This window comes from Castanea sativa, chromosome 7 (genome assembly GCF_040712315.1).
Source record: "Castanea sativa cultivar Marrone di Chiusa Pesio chromosome 7, ASM4071231v1".
Lineage (NCBI taxonomy): Eukaryota > Viridiplantae > Streptophyta > Magnoliopsida > Fagales > Fagaceae > Castanea > Castanea sativa.
In genome coordinates this window covers 796,448-821,814 of record NC_134019.1, presented here as the reverse complement: position 1 = coordinate 821,814, position 25,367 = coordinate 796,448, and the positions used below count along the sequence as shown (strand labels likewise).

Genomic DNA, 25,367 nt, shown 5'->3' with positions numbered 1-25,367 from the left:
ACATCATACCGAAGGAACTTTGAAAAATTCAACCAGCCACTTCTAATGAACTTCCACATACAAACACCATATGCCCCAGACACAAATTTTGTACACCAACCACCCCACTCATTCCCATACTTCGCCCCAATGACCCTTCTCCAAAGGGCATCATTCTCCAAACCATAACGCCACAACCATTTGGCTAATAAGGCAGATTTAAACCTTCTCAAACACCGAATGCCTAACCCTCCATTCTTCACTGGCCTACATACCTTAGACCAATTTACTAAATGAAATTTATGTTCGTCACCAATACCAGTCCAAAGAAAATCTCTATGTAATTTCTCCATCCGCTTAGCCACCTTAACTGGAATAGGGAGAAGAGAAAGAAAATAAGTAGGCAAGCTAGAGAGAGTACTCTTAATAAGGGTAACCTTACCCCCCTTAGATAAATATAACCTCTTCCAATTAGCTAGCCTTCGCTCCATCTTCTCCAAAATAGGATTCCAAATCGTCTTATCTTTAAAGGTAGCACCAAACGGAAGACCTAAATATTTTAGCGGAAGAGCAGACTCCCTACAGCCCAAAATCTCCACTAACTCATGTAGATTAGGCACATTTCCAACTAAAACCAATTCAGACTTTCCTAGATTAATTTTTAGCCCTGACACCTCCTCAAATCTAGAGAGAATCCCACGCAGAGCTATTATATGATTGCTGTCAGCATCACAGAAAACAAGTGTATCATCCGCAAACAACAAATGAGACACCATCATCAAGGAACCAATTGCATTCCCAACTGTGAAGCCAAAAAACTATCCTGCTGCAATAGCTGCAACCAACATACAGCTCAAGGCCTCCATGACAATATCAAAGAGAAATGGGGATAACGGATCACCTTGCCAAAGTCCTCAAGAACTCCCAAAAAAGTCAAATGGGCAACCATTGATCGAAATGGAGAATTTAACAATTGATATACAACACCCGATCCACCTTCTCCACTTTTCGGAAAATCCACACTGCTATAACAAAAACATGAGAAAATCCCAATTCACATGATCGTACGCTTTCTCAATATCCAGTTTGCACAACACCTCCGGAACCCCTGCTTTCAATCTACTGTCTAAACACTTAGAAGCAATAAGTACAGAATCTAAAATATGTCGACCTTTCACAAAGGCATTCTGAGATTCTGAAATAAGACCGTGTACCACCCTTCGCATTTGATTGGCTAACACCTTAGCAATAATCTTGTACAACCCCCCCACCAAACTAATAGGCCGAAAGTCTTTGACATCCACAGAATCATTTTTCTTAGGAATGAGTGCAAGAAAAGTAGCATTAAGACTCTTTCAAACACAGTGTGGACATGAAAATTATGAAACACATTCATAATATCTGTTTTCACCATGCTCCAACAAGACTGAAAAAATGCCATTGTAAAACCATCCGAACCTGGCGCTTATCACCATTGAAATCATGGACCACATGTTCTCAAGCCTAAAAGGTTTTTTGCCTCCATGTAAATTCCCACCCTCAAGTAGGATTGGAAAATGATCTAATAGCAACCTAGATAGTCGGCATTGACAAACAGATGGAAATTTCACCTCCCAATTTGCTGACAATAGAAACCTGTCCAATCTAAATCTTGAAGCAACCTCTCTAGAATTAGACCAAGTGAAATTCCCCCTAACCAGAGGCAGATCAATAAGGCTTTGCTCTGAAATAAAAGCTGAAAACCAATGCATAGCTGTAGTGAAATTTGCAGAACCAGACCGTTGAGAAGGAAACCGCACCACATTAAAATCACCTCCCACACACCAAGGCACATCCCACCAACTACATACGCCAGATAACTCCTCCCATAAGAAACTTCTGTCTCTATCACAATTGGGTCCATAAACGCCAATGAATGCCCAAACAAAATGATCCGCCACATTTTTGAATTTACAAGAGACTGAGAAATGACCCACCGCTTCCTCCACCTTATCCACAACCCTGTTATCCCACATCAATAACACCCTAATTGAATTTTTATATCTCAAATCTTGTACTCATTTTCTAAACCTAACTCACTTTATGTTTGGCTCAAATTTTCTGGTCTAGTTTTTGTTTGTTTTTACCTCATATCTTTCAATTAAAAATTCACAACACACGCACCAACAGTAAAACCAATACCATATCCATCAGCATCCACCACCATCACCACCACAGCTGATCAAAACCCCCCACCACCAATTCCAAATCCACAGTCCAGAGAGAGAGAAACAGCCACACCCACCACCATTTCCCCCTACCAATACACCCAATTACAACTAAATCTACACCCACAACCACAACCACAGCAAAAACTAAGCCAAAGCCCAAATCAAAACCCACACCCACCACCAAACCCAGTTACAGCCACAACTTGGATTCACAACCACCAAACTCAACCGGCTTAGTGCCAAAAGAGAGAAAAAAAAAAAAAAAAAAAAAAACAAACAAACAAACCAGACCAATGTTGAACTCAACCAAGAGAGAGAAATTGATCATACCGAGGAGAGAGAGAGGACGTTTCTTGCCAAGTACAAAGAGAGATATCACTGGTGTGGTTATGGTTTTGATACCGAAGAAGGAGTGAAGAGACTACGGAGAGAGAGAGAGAGAGAGAGAGAGAGATATTTGGTCAAGGAAGATATAGGCATAAAGTTGAGTGTGTAGGCCCACAAATTTCTGGTTTTTTACAAAAATGCCATTGTGTTCATTTTTGCTAAAAATGAATATGGCCAAACTTCTTTTCATTTTTTGTATTCAAACACACGTTCTTGGGTACTAAAAATGAAAACTGAGTACAAGTAACAAAACCAAACAAGTTTTTTAGTGGTAGGTCCCACAAAAAACTGCAAGAGAATACATAATACACACTTCTTTTTCCCAAACCAAACACCCTCTAACATTCTCATACCACCCACCACTATTCTTGACGCTGTCACCATCATCTTGAATGTACGCAATGGGATTTGTACTCTTCTAAGGAGGACTGGCTGTAGGCAGTGGAATTGGGGATGTAACTAGTTCAGTTCTAAACAAAACCTAAAGTCAAATCTGATCAATTTTGAATTGGTTTAAATAGTGTTTGTTTAAACCCAAGTTTGAAACAGTTTAGATTTTTTTTTATATGCAGTTTCAACAGAAAAAAATTTAGTTTAGAATTAGTGTGTTTTAGCCCATGCATTTAACATAAAGAAATAATAATAATTAAATTAATTTTTTTTTTTAAAGTGTGTTTTAGCTAAAAAATCTACTAAACCAAGAATGAAACCAATTGAACTATTCATTGCTGGCCAAGTTTTACTACTTGCCAAACGCCCTATGGGGTGTGCACAAATAAATTCAGCAAACATTTACCAGAAAGAGTACAACGTATTAAGAAGAAAGAAATAAGAGGGAGTACATTCCATATATAAGAAGCAAAAAATATTTTGTGATTCACTATTCAAATCATGATTTGTGAGGCAGATGAGTAGGAAAGCCTGTGGCCCAAAAATATGTGAATACCCTATAAATTTGCAATGAAAAGACTCCCTTAAGGCATCAAAATCTTTTCCAAGGGAAGCTATTAGCAGAAGGACCCTTAAGGCATCATAAAAAGAAAGCATATCAAAATCTACACTCCATTTCAATCACCAAAACAATCGATCACTACCCACTCAATGAGGGATATAGGAATAAAGAATATCATAGAAGGAGGTTACCACCTCGTCCACCTCTAACTCCCAAACATTAAAGTCACGCTCAAATCTGACACCCTGAATCCTTTGTTCCCTGTCGCTTTGTCTCCTCAACAAGGAACCAACGGAAGCATCTCTAACTAATGAACAATCATACAAATCAAGAAAAACCATCCTCAAAGGTTGGTCGCCACACCACTCATTATGCCAAAGCTGAACATGAACCCTTCCCGCCCCATGCTAATGCTTTTCTATAAGCTACAACCTTGAGTTTATCAAAACAGTCTTTGTGGACCAACCTCCCCCACTCCTCTCCTTATTTCGCAGCTACATGTCTACATAGCTGCCCTTCCTCCAACCCAAAATTCCATAACCATTTACACAAAAGGACCTAGTTAAAGTTCACTAACTTCTAAAGCCCAATCCACCAATCGTAATTGGGTACACACCGTACCCCATACCACCCCCAAAAAAAAAAATTCTCTACAACTTCTCAATCCTATTCACCACACTAAAAGGGATAGTGAACAACGAGAGATAATAAGTATACTCAAAAACATACTCTTCAATAAAGTTAACCTCCCTCCTTTTGACAAACACAGTTTCTTTCAACCTGATAATCTGCGTTCAATCTTCTCTAAAATAGGATTCCACACAAAATTTTACTTGAAGGATGCCCCCAAAGGCATACCAAGATAGGTCATAGGCACACCCCCAATCTTGCAATGGAGGAGATCTGCAAGCTCTGAAATATTTGAAACCTCTCCAACAAAAACCATTTCACTTACTAAGATTTACCTTAAGCCTTGTCACAGCTTCAAAAAAAGTCAACACCATTCTAATATATAAAATTTGTTCAGAATTATCATCACATAATTTTTTTTAATAAATAAAGTAAAAAGACTGCATCAGTAGCAAATAATAAATGAGAGACACACACAAACCAAGGTCAGCAGGATAGCCCACCCTGAAACCCAGAATGAAACCACCCTCCCCAGTTCTCCTCAACAGTCCTACTCAAAACCTCCATCATCAAAATAACATAGGAGATAACAAATCCCCTTGTGGTAACCCCCTTGAATTGCTGAAGCAACCATATGGGGATCGTTCACTGAGACTAAAAAATGGACTAGAAATGCACGCTCTCATTAATCCTCTCCAATTTCCACCAAACCCCATCCTTTCCATAAGGTAGAGTCTCCCAAAATACATGATCATATGCTTTTTCAATGCCAAGTTTGCAAATGACACCAAGTATATGACTTTTAACCCTGCTATCCAAGCACTCATTCTCAATCAGAACTAAATCCAAAATTTTCCTACAACCCACAAACACATTCTCTAACTCAAAGATAAGCTAATGAAATACCACTTTCAACCTATTGGACGACACCTTAGCCAGCAAATTAGACACTCCCCAATAGACTGATGGAGGAGTGTCTACAAACCTATATATATAGCCCAAACAGACAAGAATACCCAAAAACTTTTCAAAGTAAGACAATGTGTTTCAGTTGCAAAATTTCAATCTTTTGTATGCCAACATAACACACTATTGGCTAACTTTTTTCATTGGAAAAAGAGTGGGAAGTGGGAACAATGATATCCTCCTCCTAAAGTTGTAGAGGATAGCATGCCCACCCCCCCCGCACAACACACACATACGCAATGATAGAGTGGTGTCCCATCAAAAGATTCAAAACTAATGGATCTTACCCATTTTTAAATACAACAGTGGACTGTTTAATAATTTGAATCAATATAATAAGGCCTTTTTATATGATACACAACAAAATGAAAATTATAAACTACATGCTTATTTTAATGAACAAAATAACAACTAATAAATAAATAACATTCTTTTGGGCTTACACACCGAGTTTTCTTCAAAAATGATAGTTTTAAGTTTTTGGAGAGAGCAAAAAACTTAGTTTTTGGTCAAGTGGGTGGTCAACTATGAGGGGGGTCCGCTACGCCCAGAGAGATAGTGGAATATTTTTTATATATAAAACGTAAGAAACTTTTATTAAAGAATAGCCAACCGAAGTACACTGAAAATGTACTAAAGTAGCAGAAATTAGTAACCCAAATTACAATGATCAAGAAGAACAGGGAGGGACAAAGATGTGCATAAAGGTAAAACTAAGCTCCATTCAAGGAGAGTATGGAAGAAAAAGGACTTTATGTCAAGAATCGACCCTTCCTAGTCCTCAAAGCATCTAGCATTCCACTCTTGCCATAAACATCAAAACAGACAATGTGGCACAAACCTCCAGAAATCTGTCTTCCAAACTTGCCCTGCCATGAAGCCAACAATTCAATAACTTTATATGGCATAACCCAATGGATACCAAACAAACAGAATATCATAAACCACAACTCATATGCTATCGAACAGTGAAGAAGATGATCCACTGATTCATCACACCTTTTGCAAATACAGCACCAATCAAGCACTGCAATATGCCTATTCCAAAGATTATTTGTAGTTAGAATCTTACCTAGAGCGGCAGTCCAAGAAAAGAATGCTACTCTAGGAGGAATCTTCAATTGCCACACCATTTTCCAAGGAAACGAAATGTCAAAAGAAGGGGATAGAGCGTGGTAAAAACCTCTAACCTCAAAACCTTTAATCATTACTGGTTTCCAACAAACCCGTACATTTGTGGAATATAGAATACCCCAACACAAATCCAACGCTTCCTCCTCCCAATCCTATACGAGCGATGGAACCCGATGTCCCAATGAATTCTCCCATGAGAGAAACGCATGACCTCCGACACAAAAGCCTCCCTTGCCCGACTAATACTATACAACTCTAGAAATACTTCTTTAAGAGAACAATCCCCACACCATACATCCTCCCAAAACTTCACATTAGTACCATCACCCATGTCATACTGAAGAAATTCAGAAAAAGCTAACCAACCACTTCTAATTGATTTCCACACACTAACACCATATGCCCTTGATACTAGTTTTGTGCACCAACCACCCCAACTATCCCCATATTTCACCTCAATGACCCTCCTCCAAAGGGCATCTCTCTCCGTTCCATATCTCCACAACCATTTACCTAACAAGGCAAAATTAAATCTTCTCAAATGCCTGATGCCTAACCCACCATTTTGCACCAACGTACAAACCTGAGATCATTTCACTAGAGGCACCTTCAGAGCATTAATACCACTCCAAAGAAAATCTTTCTGTAACTTCTCAATACGATTAGCCACTTTCTCAAGAAGGAAAAGAGAGATAAAATAGGTAGGCAAACTGGAAATGGTGCTCTTAATAAGAGTTAACTTACCCCCCTTAGATAAATACATCATTTTCCATCCAGCTAAACGCCGCTCCATCTTCTCCAAAACAAGATTCCAAATTAACTCCTCTTTATATGTAGCACCCAACGGAAGACTCAAATATTTCAAAGGAAGAGAGGACTGCCTACAACCCAATATCTCCACTAATTCCTCCATATTAGGCACATCGCCAATTGGAACCAATTCTGAATTTCCCAAGTTAATTTTTAATCCTGAAACCACTTCAAATCTGGCTAGAATCCCATGCAAAACATATATGGTTATAATCAGCACCACAAAAAAAAAGTGTATCATCAGCAAACAACAGATGCGACACTGTCAACGACATACTAGCTAAATTGACTACTGGAAAAACCTGAAATCAGACCCAAATTGACAGCCGCATCCAACAGACAACTAAATGCCTCCATGACAATATCAAAAAGAAGTGGGGATAATAGATCCCCTTGACAAACACTCCTAGTACTACCAAAGAAATCAGAGGGGGTACCATTGATCAAAACTGAGAATTTAACTGTTAGGTTTTGGTTTATTTGGTGATGAAATAAAATAGATTTTTTAGCTCACCACATTAAAATAATAATTTGATTGGGTTAAAATTAAAGAGGAAGAAGAGGATAAATGGTGTAATATGTGTGTGTATATATATATGTATTTATACACATACATACATATATATATATATATAGGGAGATCAATAAAAGCAAAATAGAAGAGGAAACTCTTTCTACAGAGAACTAAGAAGTTCCAACCATCTTTAGACCAGATGGCATCAAGAAATGCAACAGGAGCACCTAGGGTTACACAAGCAAATGCAACAAATGTAAATGTACACATTATAAATATGGAGGTGAACACCAAGCACAATAAGAAGATAATGCAGAATGTTAGGTTTTGGTTTATTTTGTGCTGAAATGAAATAGGGTTTTTAGTTCACCACATTAAAAGAATACTTGGGTTGGGCTAAATTAAAGAGGTTTGCTATCAGGTGAAGAAGAGGATAAATGCATAACAAGAACTAAGAAGTTCCAATCTTCTTCAGAACCAAATGGCATTAAGAAATGCATCAGAAGAGCACCTAGGGTTATACAAGCAAATAAACAGGTGAAGTTTGCTTGATTATGTGTCAAAGAAAAGCTTTTTTAAGCACATACAATGAGTCCATATATACCAATTCCACAAAGCAACAAAATCATCCTGCAATTTCTTGGGATCAGACACAGCTTTAGTTGCCAATTTTGCATCATCTACAGCAAAATAAAGTTAATTTTCTTGGCAAATACGTGCCTTAGGAGGAAAATGACCCTCTCCAATTGCTTTTGAAATGAGGAGTGTCCATTCCAAGTTGAAAGATTTTGAATTTAAAGGTGAATATACCATGTCATTTAAATCAGTTACCGTTCCATATTTGGTAGAATGGGATTTTAAATGAAGTGACACCATTTACACCTTTACATACATAAAAAATTAAATCTTCACCATGAATTGGACCCTCTCTGTTTCCTTTGGACTGGAGAGGATCCCTATTGGATTTAAGAACCATATGAAAAGGAAAAAATGGATGACATTCTATCACACTTCTAGTTCAGAAATTGTACCTTATTGTGAGATCTATCAACTGCAACAACCTCTCCTTCATCCTTCATAAGCATTGCAATCGCAGTTGTTTTCCCTCCTGGTGCTGCACACATGTCTAGTATTCGCTCACCCTTTTGCGGATCTATGGCATAAAAGGCACAATTAAAATAATGCCATGCATCCATTAAATCCTGTTGTGAGTGTTAAGCAATAGCTAAATCCTACGCAAGGAACAGTAGTTGATGATCATAATGAAAACACTATGCATGACAATAAAGAAAAATAATAAGAACCAAGGACTATTATAATGCTACGTTCACTACTATTAAAGCACATACAACTTGCAATGAAATTAGAAAAGAGAGATATAACTTCCAGGATTTCTTTCATGCAACAGAACACTTTTTTTTTTTTTGATAGGTAATAAAAACTGTATTGATAAGAAAAGTACAATGAGTTTAAGATGGTAAACTCACTACGAAAAAACGGATACAAACAGATCAAAGGGATAAACTAACAGGAATAATGAAATCAAGCAAAGAAGTACAATGCATAAAACCCCAAATATGAGACCACTCAAACAAAGTCCTAGTTAGTAAAGACTTCAATAGGTCTTACAGTTTTTCATGCAACAAAACACACTTCTTCAAGTACCATGTTCTACTGCTATTCAAATGACATGAGAGTTCTTACAAAAAATAAGTAACATATGAGAAGAAAGAGAAAAAGAAGAAAAAATAAAGATCATCCGGCTCTTCTGAAGAACCATCCTACAAAACAGAGTCTCATTTGGATATAATAAGGTTCTTTCTTTATTAGTAAAACTTGAACATAATAAGTCAATGTAGGAATATCCAAGTCAAGCAAAGTAGGCCCGTTAGTACACTCAGGGCCAGTATGAAGATACTGTAGCTGTGAAGGAATTGCCGTGCGAGAATTGCCCTAGCTTTTCTTGTTTATGGAATCCAATTTATGCACTTAAAAAGCTTAGTTGAGTAGTTGGTAAATACTGTCTTAAAAATGTCAAGGACATCTAAAATGACGAAGATGGATATCGTAGATAACTGAAGAAATATAAAAGGTGGTCATGAGAATTTCAAGAAAAAATAATAATAATAATTTATGAAAAAAGTAATGTGTTGCCTGCACAGAAGCTTGAAAAGCAGCCCCCTGGCTGTTTATCAAAACTTCTGTAAGGCCCACTGCAGCCACTGATTCCTGAGAAGCAGCCTGACGATATTTCACTAAACACGTCAGCAGCCTTTCTATGGAAAAAGCTGCATAACGTTTTACCAAAAGGGCCCATACCAGCATAGTAGTTAGCATATGTCCAGCCTTTTATTTTTGGTTTACGTGTTTCCTAGCTATATCTTGTGTTTATATTATTTATACAGGACACGGTGTTTTCCTTAAGAGTTTCATAGATATGTAAATATCATTTATAATGAGCAGAATGGATGGTTCAGATTAGTTTGTTATATGTACAGTCAAGGACTGAAGTTTCAGGTTTGCTATGGACCAGTACATACCCTAACGTAGCAGAATTTTCTAATCAAATACAAGAAAAATCAGATCTCAAAATTTTCTTAGGTCCCTTTTTTTATATCAGCAATTTAAAAACTTTATTGAAAACTGGAATAAAAGAACAACCAAAAAAAACTTTATATCTACCCAAAACAACATAAATCAAGGAAATCTAAAACAGAGGGCATGGCAAGACCACTCAAAGCAGTCCTCTAATCAAATAAAGAAAGAAGGAAAATTTTCTTAGATCCTTGTGCATAAAATTTCTTTGTTTACCATTCCCAATTCAATCTCTTTCTTTATTTTGCCAGAATCTATTGTGTTTTTTTAATTGCTAAGTTACACACTCACACCCAGTGGATATTGAACCCACAACCTCACCCTCCACCTAGCACTTACAAGTGGAGGAGGTGAAAATTGAGCTAGAGCTCATTGGCATTACAATCTATTGTGTTATTATTGAAATCTATTCTTGGCATTACAATCTACTAGAAAGAAATTCGGCTCTTTGCTATATAGAATTAGTTGAAAGAAAATAATAAAATAAGGGAAAGGAATTGCTGCAAACTATGTTGCAGCAACTCCTGCAAAATGCACAAATGTCAAGTGGCCACTTGGTGAAAAAATCAATCTTGACAAGGAAGTTTTAATTTAAATATAAGCCTGGACAGGTGTTGAGTTGAGACATTGACATGTGTGTATTTTTGCAAGAGTTGCTGCAACTTAGTTTTCAGCAAATCCTTTCTCATAAAATAATTCAGCAAAGCAAAAGCAGGAAAGAGAGAACACAAGAGTTACGTGGTTCAACCTACATCCATGGGATAAAGCCCTAGTGGCTACATCTTTACTGTATTTTTCAATTGTTGATTACAATGAACCAGTAGGGTATATAAAAGTGCTAGGGTTAGCCCTACATGTACTTACAATATATTAGGCCTCTGGAGCCATTACATTAACATCAACCCAATATCTTCAACACTCCCCCTCAAGCTTGAAAGCTTGAGCATATGGTCGTATAGGTCCAGCTTGGAACATATACACTAAGCAACTTCTACACAGTGCCAAGTTGCTTGAAGAGGCTGAAAAATGATGCGAACCAGCCAAAACTTGAAGAAACCAGCCGAAATTGAAGCTGAACCAGACAAACAGAAGCAAAACCTACCAAAAAACCGAGATGAACCAGCTGAAACTATTCAATACCAAATAAGGAACCAATCAGCGGTTTTATAGGGGTTAGGTTATCCTTATCATGGATAAGGGACAGCCTAAACCTATACCCAAATATAAAAAATTTATTCCATCCAGGATTAAGTTATCTTTATCATGGAAAGGAATAGCCCACATTGTGAACCAAACAAGGGTATTCCCCATCAACTCCAACCAACAACCACATTGGCAGACTTAGAACTCACCGACGACCACTATGCCAGCAACCAACAACTCCGACGACAACCACAACCAAGAAAAATCACCTCAGGACCACAGGTAACGACCAAGAGATTGAGGAAAGCCACTGTAAGCTCTGGTAGGCAATCTCCATGACTGGAAAACCACCAAGACAAGCTGAAAACCCAAGAAGGGTACCATATTTGTTGAGAACATGCTGGAATATGCCAAAAAATAAACCTAGATCTACAAAATGACCTAAATTCTTGCTGCTTCAGTTATCATAATGTTTCTTCAGCAACTAATTTTTGAATCATGCAAGGACTACGGAGCAATCATTACATTACTTCCCCCATTGAAATGCTAAAAGACCTCAAATATGATAATAGATGAAGGGAAAAAAATTAACACCAACAATAAAGGGAAAAAAAATCTCACTTTAGAGAAATTTGACAATGTAATAGGTACCTAACGCATGAGCAGTGACAATGCTTGGCAGGTTTTGAAGAAAAATTTCACCCTCGAGAACATCTGAGGAAAAAAAAAAACCAAAGGGTAATTTACAGACACCGTGTCAATATTTAACAACATATAACATACCCAAATAAGAAAGATTAAACCAGGAAAGTATCAACAACTACTAGATATATAGGAACAGAGCAATGAATAGAAAAGGACAGATCACTTCATGGTCCACATGGAAATGCTCAATTTTTGACAATGATAAATAAATATATTAAAAAAATAATACAAAAGTATGCTTTTCCTAAAAGTAAATTTTGACATGCTCCTAAAGGATTTTGTGATGCAACCCTAACCCAAGACCTGGTGTCTAAGGACTATAGTGTAAGTCCTAATATATTTCTTGTTGTTACCTTCTTTAATTTAATTTAATTTAATTTCCATCAATGCTATACTACCTTTAGAACCCAATACAAACATGTTTTAATCTTCCAAACCTAACCCTACTTATCATTGTGCAAACCCACTTATTTGCAAAGTCTTGGCCCACCATCAACTTAATATAACAATGTGATTGCTGACCAGATCAAAGTTGAGAAGAAAGGAAATATTAGACCCCTAAATTAACTCAAATTATACAAAGACATGAAAAAAAAAATCTAAATCTAAAAATAAAAGAAAAAAGAAAAAGAGGCGGTCTCAATATGAAGCTTTAAGGCTGATGTTTACAAGGGAATGAAATCAATGCTTCTCTTATCACTTTTATTAGGCACATTTTCACAACACCTAGATTAGAGAGGGAAAAAAGTAGGAGAAACCCTTAATAGTGATGGTAGTAGTGGAATGAATGTTGCAATGATATGCAAGTTAACTGCCTTAATTTTCCAACCAAATCATATCCCTAAACACACAAGGTAAGTGGGACAAATAGTACTTCCATTTTGAGGGGTTCTCTTTGGTTTGACATGATCCATACAAATGTCACAGGTTCTTTTTTGACAAACCTCAGTAGTACTATTTGTTTTGACATGATTCACGCAGATATCACAGGTTCTTTTATCAAATAGGTGACTGAAGTTGATGTGAACAAGATATTTTGCTGAAAAGAGAAGCTTGAATAGATGAAATCTTCAGTGGTTGACATCACCAAGAATAACAAAGCAGGAATAGAAGAAAGGTTGTGAGAAGTGAAGAACAGAATGTGCTTCCAAAAAAAAGTTTTTTTAGAAATTGAAAAAATAGTTATTGGAAATTTTTTTTCTATTGGTGAATTACGACACACCTACCAGGTCTTGACCTTATATTCCATCCCATTATTATGGTGGGAAGAAGTGCTAATTGAGCTATAGCTCACTTGCCAAAAATGCTACTAAAAAGTGAAGAATGCTAAACGCTGACCATGAACACCTATTAGGAGCAAAATTCGACTGAACAACTAATTAAAATTGCTATGAGGGATATGGGTCAATTATATTTTCTTCAGTTTTGCTCATTGTGCTGAAGTTCATTCATTTACGCAAAAGAAAAGTCATCTTTTAGAATGACTCCTGTGCTGACTCCCCCGCCCCACCCCCCTCCTCCGTCCCACCCATTCCTCCACCCCCAATCAATCTTTCCATCTTCACTTATTCCTCCCACCTCTCCTTTCTGTTTCCCACCACACTCCACAGTTTCCATCACCCTTTAGTTTTCTCCCTTATCCCCAATTTTTCCACCGTCCTTCCCTTTCCCACCACCTCAATTGCCTAATATTCCACAACATTCCATTGTACCCAAAGCTCTTTCTCCACCCGCTGCCCACTACCCTCACCAACTTTATCCACCAAACTACCCTCCCTAACTATCTCATCCTCATATCATGGGGGCAGCAAGGCTTCTGTTCACATTGATGCAAAACTGTTTTCTTTTTCTTTTCTTTTGACAGCAGGCGGTCTGACTCACATGCTATCCATGAGAGTTGTCGGAATGTCAAAAGTTCTATTTTGGTAGGTCGCAAAGGCATGGAATGGATTCTTTTTTGCTTTGCCGATACATGTGATTGGGTTCCGGGGAAGGATTTCTTCTGTAAGAGATTTCGGGAAAATAATAAGCTGCTGGAATTTAGTGGTAGATCAAATAAGGCTGGTCTTTTAGTGGTTATAGCAATGTTCTATGGTGGAGCTAGGCAAGGTTGTATTATGATCCCAGAAAGCATCAATCGTTCTGGGTGGTCTTCGTTTTAGAATGAATTGGGCGTTTTTCTCACCGGTGAGAAGCGAAGGCGGGGAGGGGTGACTCCAATTATTCCTGGCGATGCTGGTCCGTCAGATGGAGGTGGCCGGAATGGGCAAAAAATGCATAATTATGGGAATCTGCAAAATTTAAGGATTTTTGAAAAGTTGGGAGTTAATTTGTAAAGGAAAGTGATCCTAGGAGATTCTGCCATTAATAATTCTGTTATAAATTGCAGACCCACACGTGTATTAAATTTTAATTGACTATTGAACCTTTGGCATTAAGAATTTTCAAACCTGAGGAAGGCAAACGTTGTGTTTCTTGGATGGGGCCTAATGACCGTGGGCTTAATAACATTTGCCAAAGCCACCATTCAGGCTACCGGTTTCAGTGGTCCAATTACAAGACCTCCGGCATCAATGGCTCCGGTGAGTTAAGCCAGCTTAGGTAGTTTGCTTGAAAATTTTCACATATCATACCAAACACCTAAAAATATTTTACATCAAAACAAACAGAGTATATATATTTCCAATACAAGATAAAAGAATAAAAGAATCTGGGAAAAAATTAATCAATGATCCAGCGACTTAACCAATATAGATAGAGAAATTATGTGGCTAACTGCAACAAAATTAGATGACGTGACATTATGCCACTGGACATCAGGTTATTGAGTCATCAATTCAAATGTTCTTTAATAAAAATCCTAAAAAAAAATTCTTCAATGAAGTCATATTATGAGGTTGAAATGGCATTTGTCATCCATAAAATCTCAAGCCTCGTGATCGGATCTCAATTTAACAATTCTGAGAAACCACCCAGACCCTGAATAACAATCAATTATCTAATTTAGTACCTAATTTTAGCTATAGAAACATCAACCACAACAACAATATTAATTTTTTTTTTTTTAAAGATACTTTTTAATAGTATATCATATCCAACTAGGGGAAAACCATTTAATTTTTAGCAAAAGTTTGTGAAAAACATTCTGCTATACGATGTTCATCTGCAACACCTTTGACAACATGCTATTAAAAAAGAAACAGAATGCCACATTGTATCCATGCTAAAAACATATTACAAAATGTATCAAAATTTATACAGAATCAACTATACCATGAAAGGAAGGGAGTTTGTATACTCTATTACTCATATCCACTGCAATTCCTTGTGAAACACGAAACATCCCAGCCCTTGACATCATTGCTGTTCCTTGGCCAATATACAGTCCATTCCTTTCAAAATAATACGGATCTATAACAATGAAAATAAAATGCATCAACCCTTACATCCAATAAGGTTTCACAAAATAACTTCAGCACAAATTTTGAAGTTTTCAAACCCAGACCATCAAATAATCAGCATCAGAAACTAAAAAGGAAGGCTTGTAATATGTGTACGTGTGTGTGAGCCATAGGAAACACCTTTTAACCAAAGTTTTAAATTCATGTCACGACCCAAATCCATGGAACATAAATTTAGATGCACGACTAACTTGCTGATCTTGCATATCTCAATAACCATAACTAATTTCAAAATTAAATAAAACTCCAATTAAATAATGATGTTAAAAAACTTCTTACAATCTCCAAACATCCACAAATTGGAAAAAATCTCCACTAGTTAAAACCTGAATCAAAATAAAGATAATTAAAATCCTATAAGGCTTCAAGCATTATTGAAGTTACCTAAAAACTCCCAAGCTCTACCTTGCTCCTTACAAAGCAATCCAAAAGTTCTATTTCCCAACTAAACTTTAATTTGAAAATTGTAATTGATGAGGTGAGCCACACATCTAGTAAGTAATTATATACAATATAGAAAGAGAGTAGAGCAAAGCACGAGTATTTTGAATTCACAAATTCACTCAATGATATCAAACATAGTTTTTCAAAACATATAATGAACCACTAAACACAAAAGTAATTAAATACCAAAATCATTCGAAAACACATACAAATAATTGATCAGAGCACAGTGTCACATACACATATCACATATTCTCACATACAATCCTGTGAGTGGATACCAACATCAAACCCCTACTGGTAAGGGTTCAACACTTATTCTCACGTACAACCCTGTGAGCAGGCTTACGCGTATATATGATCAATTTTAAAAACATTCAATGAGTCATATATCACAAAAGCAAAGTTTATACAAAAGTAGAATAATGTACTTATTAGTAACAATCATTCCAAATACGGAGGCATATTGAAGATCACAATATATTAAATTGAACATAAATCAAAGGATGCTTGACTCTCTTATGGAATGAATAGGAACTGAGGAGTTTATATAAATATTTTACAAGTCTTAAGTAAGTCTAAAAATTCAATTTGCTAAAAGAAACGTTTTAAATACCATTTGGAAAATAGGAATATGAATTTGAAATCACTTGGTTTTAAAAAAATTCAAAGAACAAGAACCTTTTTAGAAAACTTATATTGAAACTCAATTATTTTTTGAAAATATTATAGTTTAGAAATCATCTTTTAAATGAGATTCGGACGTTCAAATTGTTATTTAAAATTCAAAATTTCTCTTTAAAACATTATTTAAAAGTCGAAGTTTCTCTTTCACTGATTTTAAAATGCTTTTGAGAAACTTTAGAAAATGTAATCTTAAAAACATAACTTTTGAAAATCATGGTCTTCTAAGAACCTGATGAACAAAACATTTGCATATCATGCATTACTTACCTCTCTTGCTAATATATCTGAACACAGCCGAACACTTTAATGTTCCATAAGCTCTAAATAGAAACCATGAAATCTAATCATTAGAGACCTTTTCTTCCCTACTGTCCTACAAAACTAAGGTATGGAAACTACTTTTGTATACACCATTGGATTAATCAATTTAATATTCCTTATTAAGGTCCCACGGCAACAATATTACCCCAAAAGCCAATATGTACTACTAGAGTTCAAACAAACTTCTATGGCCACAATTGATATTCTAGGCCACCACTTGATATTTAGGTGTTCAACCAATCATAGAATAAATAAGCTTCTCATACATGTTGCGGTTTAGAATCTATCAATTGATCCAAGTTCACCAATTAAAAGGTATACATAAGTAACAGCCAAATTCATAATATTGTGAAACCCAACATCAATACTCTTAAACTGTACACTACCAGTAATCCATGTTACTACAACATAAGTACCATGAACAGGCCTAGTTGTATATATAAACCCACAAGTGGTGATCAAGGCTTAATATTAAAACAAAAACCCATAGAAGACTCTAAGTGAAAGACAAATTACCTTGCTACAAACAAGTTTGCCTCTAATCCTTTTGCCGTAGCCTCTAGCATCCAGCGCCTTTCTCTTTCTTTTTCTTTTTTTGATTCACTCGTATAAAGAAGAGACCCAACGGCTTAAATATGTTTCCAAGACTTTTATTTCCAATTAACCTCAAATTAAGGTTTATCTGTTTAGATAGGCTAGAACTCCAAAGGATTCCAATAACTCTTAAACTTCTAATCCAAATAGGTTTTAATCTCTTATCCTTTTTCATAATTGATAAGAATGAAGACTAAAGGTATTATATGAATAACCCACAAAGTAACTCTCTACATTACATCTTCCTTTTTATTTTAAAAAGCAGCACAAAATTGTATGCACTAAAACTTTACTTTTCTTACTGTGCACACATATAGTATCTTAACTCTACAATAATAATAATGACGATGACGGTGATGATCATAAAAAATAAAAATAAAAAATCAGGGTATTACATACTAGCCTGTATAGCAGGTATTTACCATACCAAATTACCGATACCAAAAACAGTACAAGAAACTCTTAGTTTTATACCAGTTCAAAAACCAGTCAATACCAGGCATTTCGGCTATACCAGCCAGTTTACGTATTTTGGACCAGTTTGTAACTTTAATTAACAAATATTTTAAAAAATCTCCTTTTTAAAAGAGCTTTCATATCTTATATATAAAAGAATACGTATTATGGACAGGTGTTCAACTAACTATAAAAAGAATTATATACAACACAGTTGTGAACTCTAGACAGTAGAGGTTGAGAGATCAGAATCTACAGTTTGAAACACTCAATATCAATGGTTTTCTCAAAGATGAAGATATACCTCTTCTATGGAAATTTTCATTTTTCCATTTTTGGACAAGTACAACTCTTCTCGGGTGAATGAAGCAGAAGCAGCAAATTGAATCTAGTTCGGAGACTTATTTGGAATGGATGCCTATTACCAAAAACAGAAGGTACTGTTGGTGAATATGAAGTTGAAGGGGACAGCACTTCAATGGTGTAAAAAGCTAAAGAATTATCAAGATTGGCAAGGGAAGCCAAGGTTTACAATAAGGATTGATGAAGGCGAAGCCGGAAGAGATTTTTCCCAGGTATTAAAGTGTTCTTAAGGGTTGTAATCAAGTTGTTATTCAGATTTGACATTTTTTTCCTTTTGTTTTCCCAACTGTCTAACCCAAAAGACCAACCCTCTAGAAATAGTTTTTAGTCTCTTATTGCTCTCTCTTTGATCTTTCAAGCATCCCTAGTGGAAACCAGACCCATAATTGTGAGCTTTTCCTACAGCAAAATAGTGTTGCGCCTCCACACAAATGACAAGAACTTTTACATTTAGTGATGGTACCAATTATGTTTCACATCACATTCTAATTTCTATGTATCTCAAATTTCTAAATACAAAGAAATAAAATCTCAAATCATTGATAATATGAGATATGGTGTGATGATACACAACAAAGGAGCCAAATGTTGCAACTCAAATGGCCCTTCCTCTCCTCAAAAGAATGTGGCGAGGGATGGGTTTTAAAATAACAATAAAGGGCAAATTATAAGTTACCCCTTAGTTTGGCCCCATCACAATTTAATCCACAAACTTTCAATTGTTACAGTTAACCCTTAAGGTTTGGACTTACATGAAATCATTAGACTTTCATCCAAATAAGTGTTTTTCACACGTGTAGTAAGTGACCCCATAATCATTTTGATCGAAACTTTATGGGGTTAAAGATAGCAAATGAAAGTTTGTAGACTGAATTGTAATAGGGCCAAACCACAAAAAAGGATATATTGTGATTTACCCTATCAAATAATTGAGTGGTAAATTTTTTTACAAAATGCAAAATGTATTAATTTGGAGACAACCTAATGAATTCATTTTAGTCCAAAATTTAGGAAGTCAAACGTAATAATTGAAAGTCAAGTGGATTGAATTGTGCTAGAACCAATCCACAAGAGTGTAGATTGTAATTTTCCCAATAGTAAATCAAGGAGAGCCATTTTCATCTAATTTTCCAATCTTTCAATGAATAAAATCCATCTGGAAATTCCCCCATTCCATTTGGGACTATTAGAGGTACTCTTATTCCTTTTATTACAGCTTGTTGCTATTTTCTATTAGAGCAAGGGTATTCTTATTCCTTTTAGGTAGTGGCTATTACACCCCTTGAACTTCTATTTTACCCAATTTACTCCATGAACTTTACACGTGTCAAATTGATACTTTTGCTTAACCACTATTAAAATTAACTAAAGGTATTCACATGACACGCATGTGGACTCATAAAAAATGAGAGAGAAACTAGTGTTCAACAAGGAGAGAGAGAGACCAAGGAGAGAGACACCAATCTGGACTGCAACAACTATTGCAGTCAAACCAAAAGGCTAGCAGTTCTTTCATCTTCGTCAGCACCATTGACAATATTTCTTCGGCTGAAAAATTTTTCTCTTCACCTTTGTACCTAACAACAATCACGGGCTTGTCACTAGGACTAGGACTAACTTTAAAAGGCCAAAGCTTTTTGTTGCTTTGAAGAGAAGGGTCAAAGAATCAAGTCAGAGAATTTATGGTTTGGTATAGTGTTTGTGAAATGGTAATTGTGCTTTGGGTATGAAAATCTGTAGTGGGTTTGGAATAGGAGGTGAGATTCTTAGCGATTTTAGTCATTTTGGAGAGATAGAGCTTGAGAAAGTTCTAGTGGAAAGTGGAAAGAAAATAAAGGGAAAATTTGAGAGTTCAAGTGGAAACTAGAAGGAAAATGTGAGAAATCCAAAGTAATTGTAGAGAGATTTTTAGAGAATTCAAGTGGAATATCAGAGTGGGTTGTGCAGTGACTAGTGACTACCACTCAACTTTTAACGGCAGCCTAACAAAAGTATTAGTTTGGCACATGTGTGAAGTTTAGGGAGTAAATTGTCTAAAATAAAAGTTCAGGGGTGTAATGGCCACCACCTAAAAGTTCAGAGGATCTCTTAGCATTTTTACCTAAACTTTATATCCTACAAAAGACAAAAGACAAAAGAAGGTTAAAAGAGTCATTTATCATTCTTCAAAATAACCAAATTTTTTTCTGCCAATAACAAAAGCCACTACCCAAGTACATACGTTTCATTCTATTTGAATTCAAATACTTCAACACTACACTTCTTTTTTACTTCTTAAAAAAAATTCTATTTGTTATCTATTTGAATTCATATACTTCAATTGTCCACTTTTTTTTTTTTTTACTTCTTTAAAAAAAATAAAATAAAACTATTCATACTTATCCCAATCCATCCAATTATCACAACTACTCATTCTTATGCCAAGCTATACAATTATCACAACAATATATGGGTTATTGACGAAGCGGGTTTTTTTTTTTTTCTTCAAAACAATATATATATATATATATATATATATATATATATATATATATATAAGTAACATAACAAATTTTATTTTAAAAAATCAACCATATACATTGGAAATGTACTAGGCAATATCTATATTTTTCTAACGGAAAAAACTTTTCATGTATGCTAATTCAGGTTTGTTGTATTTTCCAATTACCAAAATTCCCAGGGAAGTCATAAGATGTATCACGAAAAATTTATTTCACTCACAAATACATAAATCTCATCACTCCCCTAGGAATTTTGGTGGGTGGAAAATGCAAAAACCTCAAATTAGTATTCTTGAAAAGTTTTGTCCTTTAGAAAAAAAATATATAGAAGAGCCTCTAAGCACACACAAAGCGCATGTGAAGAGGATAGTATATATATAACAGAATTTCCCTCTTTGGTCTAGACTTTTCTGAAAGTCAAAAAGACTGCATCCAGTAAACAATGATTTATCTATTCCCCTTTATTTTTTAAATTTGCCCCACATGTTACTCCTCATCTCAGGGTTACTCCACACTAACTCTAACTCTCTCTTTTTTTTTCTTTTATCTTTTTACAAACAATCCCTCAAAAAAAAATTCAATCCCATGTTCACCATAACTTATTAAATAACAACTCAAATGAAAATATTGTTCTAATTCTAAGACACGTAACAAGACCTTTAAAACCATACAACATTTGCTATAATTGGACTTCATATGCCCCCAAAAAATAAGTCTTGAATACGCAAATTTGTGAAGTAGTAACAAATTAATCTTCCGTGGCTACATCAATAGTATTATTACCTTTAGCTGACATTTAACAAGTCACTGGTGATTCAATAACTCATTAAATTAAACACTCAAAATGGAATCAATACTTGACATGCAAACAATACATGAAGTATGAGGTAAATTCATCAAAGATACATTAAAAAATAAAAGAAGAAAGAAGAAAGAAGAAAAAAGTTAGAATGTAATGTAATGATAAACAGGTAAAGAATACAAAGAAGTTAATTTGAAGGAGGGATTTATTTATAGAACTACCTGTGTTCAAGCCGAGAAGAACAGTACCACGTGTTATGCCAATACCCCATCCTCCACCATCGAGAGCAGGTTGTTCGACACCAACTGAAACTGCAACTACATCCCCTTTCTCAACATGAGCACTGCAAGCGATTACACCAGGAACATATACCTAAAGAAGGAAGGAAAAGGTGGCATGAATGAGATGTTCGAAATGAAAAGTATTAGCAGGAGCAATGGAATGGAAAAGAGTATGCTATGCTATGCTAACCTGAGCACCTCGAAGAACAGCCTCAGCACATTTCCGGCTCACAATGATCTCCTTAGGTGGTCTGGCATAATCAATCACGTGCGGTCCTGAACCCCTAAAAAAAACCACATAGTCTTCTAACCCAGGGAGCTGACACTTAGAAATGCGACCAATTTCTGATTCTGACTCGCTACCATCTACATTAGCATCTTCTTCTTCTTCTTTTATAATTGTGCGTAGCTTCTGAATAACAGCGTCACTCGTTGACTTGAGGGTGTTCACACGTATACAAGAGTAGCAAGATGGCCGCCTAATCAAAAAAGCAATTTTAAAAAAAATAAAAATAATAAAAAAAAAACGCAAAGCAAATTTAAAACTAATCTGTGCGTGCGAGCGTACGTACGCTAGGGCTTTGGAAATACGAGAGAAATGGTCGGATCCGTAGGCTTTGATGAAGTAGTCCTCCACCTGAGGGTTCCATCGCAGAATCGGATTGTAACAGTATCTCTCTGAAGAAGAAGAAGAAGAAGATGAATCCTCCATCGCTCTTTTTCTCTTTGTAGTGTAATTTGGGTTTTTCTTTGGGAGACTGAAGAAGCAGCGAAGACAAGACAATGTTCGTACTAATAAATCCCTCCTTCTCTTCATTCAATTCAAAGAAAGAGGCGGCGGAGGCCTCAACTCTACTCTCCTCTGGGCTCCTCTCTTTTTCTTTTTCTTTTTCTTTTTTTATGAATCAATTGGGTTTGAGGTTATTTACGGATATGGGCAGGTCCGGCCCTGGGCCTAGTAGGCTCCTAAATATACATTTTTCTCCGCTTAAAAAAACAAATGCTCAATTGAATAATACAAATTTTACAAATAAATATAAGTCATCAAGAACAATATATAATTTAAATTAAATAGAAAAGTGCTAAAAATATTATAGATTTTACTATATAAGCATTTACAAATTGATGTATTGATATGCATATGATTGATATATTTCAACAATCTAATAAATGTTTTTTTTAATTATTTTTTGTGATTGATGATATATTATACATATTTGTAAAGCTTCATTTACAAAATTCGTAGGATCCCAAATATCATTTATTCAAATACTCATTTATTATTTTTTTGACATTCCACCAATTACATTGTGAGAGTCCTTTACTAGTTGTTTGGTAGACTGGGTTTGGTTTACCGCAACTAAATGGGAGCTGATTACGAACCAAGTTGTGCGCAAGTCACATAAATCTCCTCAAGGCAAAAATGCGATTCCTCCTAAGCAATAAAATACCATTATAAGTGTTTTATTGTCATAAAATGACCATTTACTCTTACAAAATGAGTAAAATAAGTATTCATAATATTCACAATGAGAAGGAAATTGAAATAGAGTATTTAAGGCTTATCTTTTACTATGTGAACATTTAAAAGAATTCCTTCACTTAGTACCCCGAGCGTAATATCGTGGTACCCCGGACGTGATGTCGTGGTTCCCAAGGGTACTAGGCCTGTAAGAACCCGGAATGCTGATTCTCTAAACTATACGATCTTTTTCCATGCTTATTATGTAATAGAGTTTTGTCATTTCCCTTTATCTCTATAAGACCTGCATAAGAACACACTATACAATACACATATTTTCAAATAATTGTTAGTTTCTTAGATTAGGATATACATTTTAATACATATACATATATGTAAATGAATTTCAAGAGAATGATTCAGCCACGAGGATCCTGACCCCAATTCTCACAGACTTAGTGCTTTTGCACAAAACTTGTAGGATTTGGAACTCAAGTCCAAGTGGCTTTGCTTAGGCATTGCCTTCCAAAATAGTTAGGTGATGAGGATTTTGTGCAAAAGAGTGATATCTGATGTGTGCATGTTTTGGCATATATTTCTTTGGAGGCTAAGTGATATTTTGAATGATCTCAAGGATATGGGACAAAAACCTTCACCTTGGCTCTCTTATTTTGTTTATTTCTTTCTCCTCCTTGCTAGGCTTTTAAAGCTTGAAGAATATATGTTTTGAACATCTAAACTCTTCCCTTGAATCCCCATTTTTCTCCCCTCCGAATCCCCCTTTTATTGTATGGCTTAGTGTTCCTTTTATAGAAGACCTGGTCTGGTACCCCGGGCGAGGACGTCCCAAGTCTACTGGGTAAAACTATGTCCTCTAGAACTTAAAAATGTGCATTGGGCAGAAGTTTAGCTTATTTAGGCAATTATAACTCAAAAGGGACAGACTTTAGTTATAAATGAAAGATTCATTCTTAGAAAGTCAAATGAGTGGGTGGATTGCTCAATGTACTGGATGACATCTTTGGTTGAAAGTGACAATTGAGAGGAAATTGTGAGGAGGTGTCATGCACATGGGAGAACTAAGTTTTTCCATTGGTTCATGCATTCCAAGCAAATATGTAAATCAAGGGAAAGCTTCAGGATCTTCCTTTTACTAGAAATCACTCCCTTACCGACCAAACTATTCCTCTCTTATTATCCTTTCGGGATCCCACGGGCTTGGACCATGAGTTACAAAGATAATACTTGGTTTTTTGCTGGATTTTTAATGGCCTTTTTTTTTTGAAATCTGAACATACATAAGGCCTTGATGTTGATTCTTCTTGCTACATATCCTCTGGCTGACCGAGATCCTTGCTACATGTCCTCTAGTCTGACCGAAATCCTTACTGCATGTCCTCTGGCCGAGATCTTTGTCCGAGATCCTTTTTTTTTTTTTTTCTTTCTTTTTTTTTCTTTTTAGGATTTTGGGTCTTCATGGTTCTTCTTAGTTTCATGAATTTTGTTAAGGCTCATGGTATTTCCTTACTTTTCATGGAATGGGTTTTCTTGTGAAATTTTGGTCCTCAACATACATTAATTGTCACATTAGTGTATAAGTTTTTTTATTAAAATGATTATAACCATGCATTTTCCCACAAAAAAAAAAAAAGTCTTTTAAAAGTAAGAGTATGGGATTTTTTTTTTTAAATAAAAAATATAAAGTACTACTTAAAATAAGCAATATGCAAATTAAAAAAAAAAAAAAAAAAACTCAATTAATTTTTTTGCCTTAGCCCTCAAAATGCAGGCATAAATATGGTATCTTTCTATAAAATTATGCATATATATATATATATATATATATATATATATATATATTATATAGTACTGAAAATGAAAAGCATCGTGGATGATTTCAAATTTTAAAAGCGAGCAATTATATAACAAATTACAAACTTAGTTTTATTGTTTTGAAGTGAACATATTAA

At 35.5% G+C, this 25,367-nt stretch overlaps 1 protein-coding gene across 3 annotated transcripts in view; it reads right to left on the bottom strand.

Annotated features, from left to right (window-relative positions):
• Positions 1–22,826, bottom strand: part of LOC142643387 (rRNA (cytosine-C(5))-methyltransferase NOP2C) — a 34,863-nt gene extending 12,037 nt beyond the window's left edge. For all 3 annotated transcript variants that reach the window (XM_075817998.1, XM_075817999.1, XM_075817997.1), the window contains exons 1-6: positions 22,508–22,826; positions 22,126–22,414; positions 21,876–22,026; positions 15,299–15,436; positions 11,972–12,034; positions 8,614–8,735 (exon numbers count right to left, since the gene is read on the bottom strand). In XM_075817998.1, coding sequence (XP_075674113.1) covers positions 8,614–8,735; positions 11,972–12,034; positions 15,299–15,436; positions 21,876–22,026; positions 22,126–22,414; positions 22,508–22,752 — 1,008 coding nt within the window. In that variant the 5' untranslated portion in view covers positions 22,753–22,826. The remainder of the gene's footprint in view (positions 1–8,613; positions 8,736–11,971; positions 12,035–15,298; positions 15,437–21,875; positions 22,027–22,125; positions 22,415–22,507) is intronic.
• Between the last annotated feature and the right edge of the window lie 2,541 nt (positions 22,827–25,367).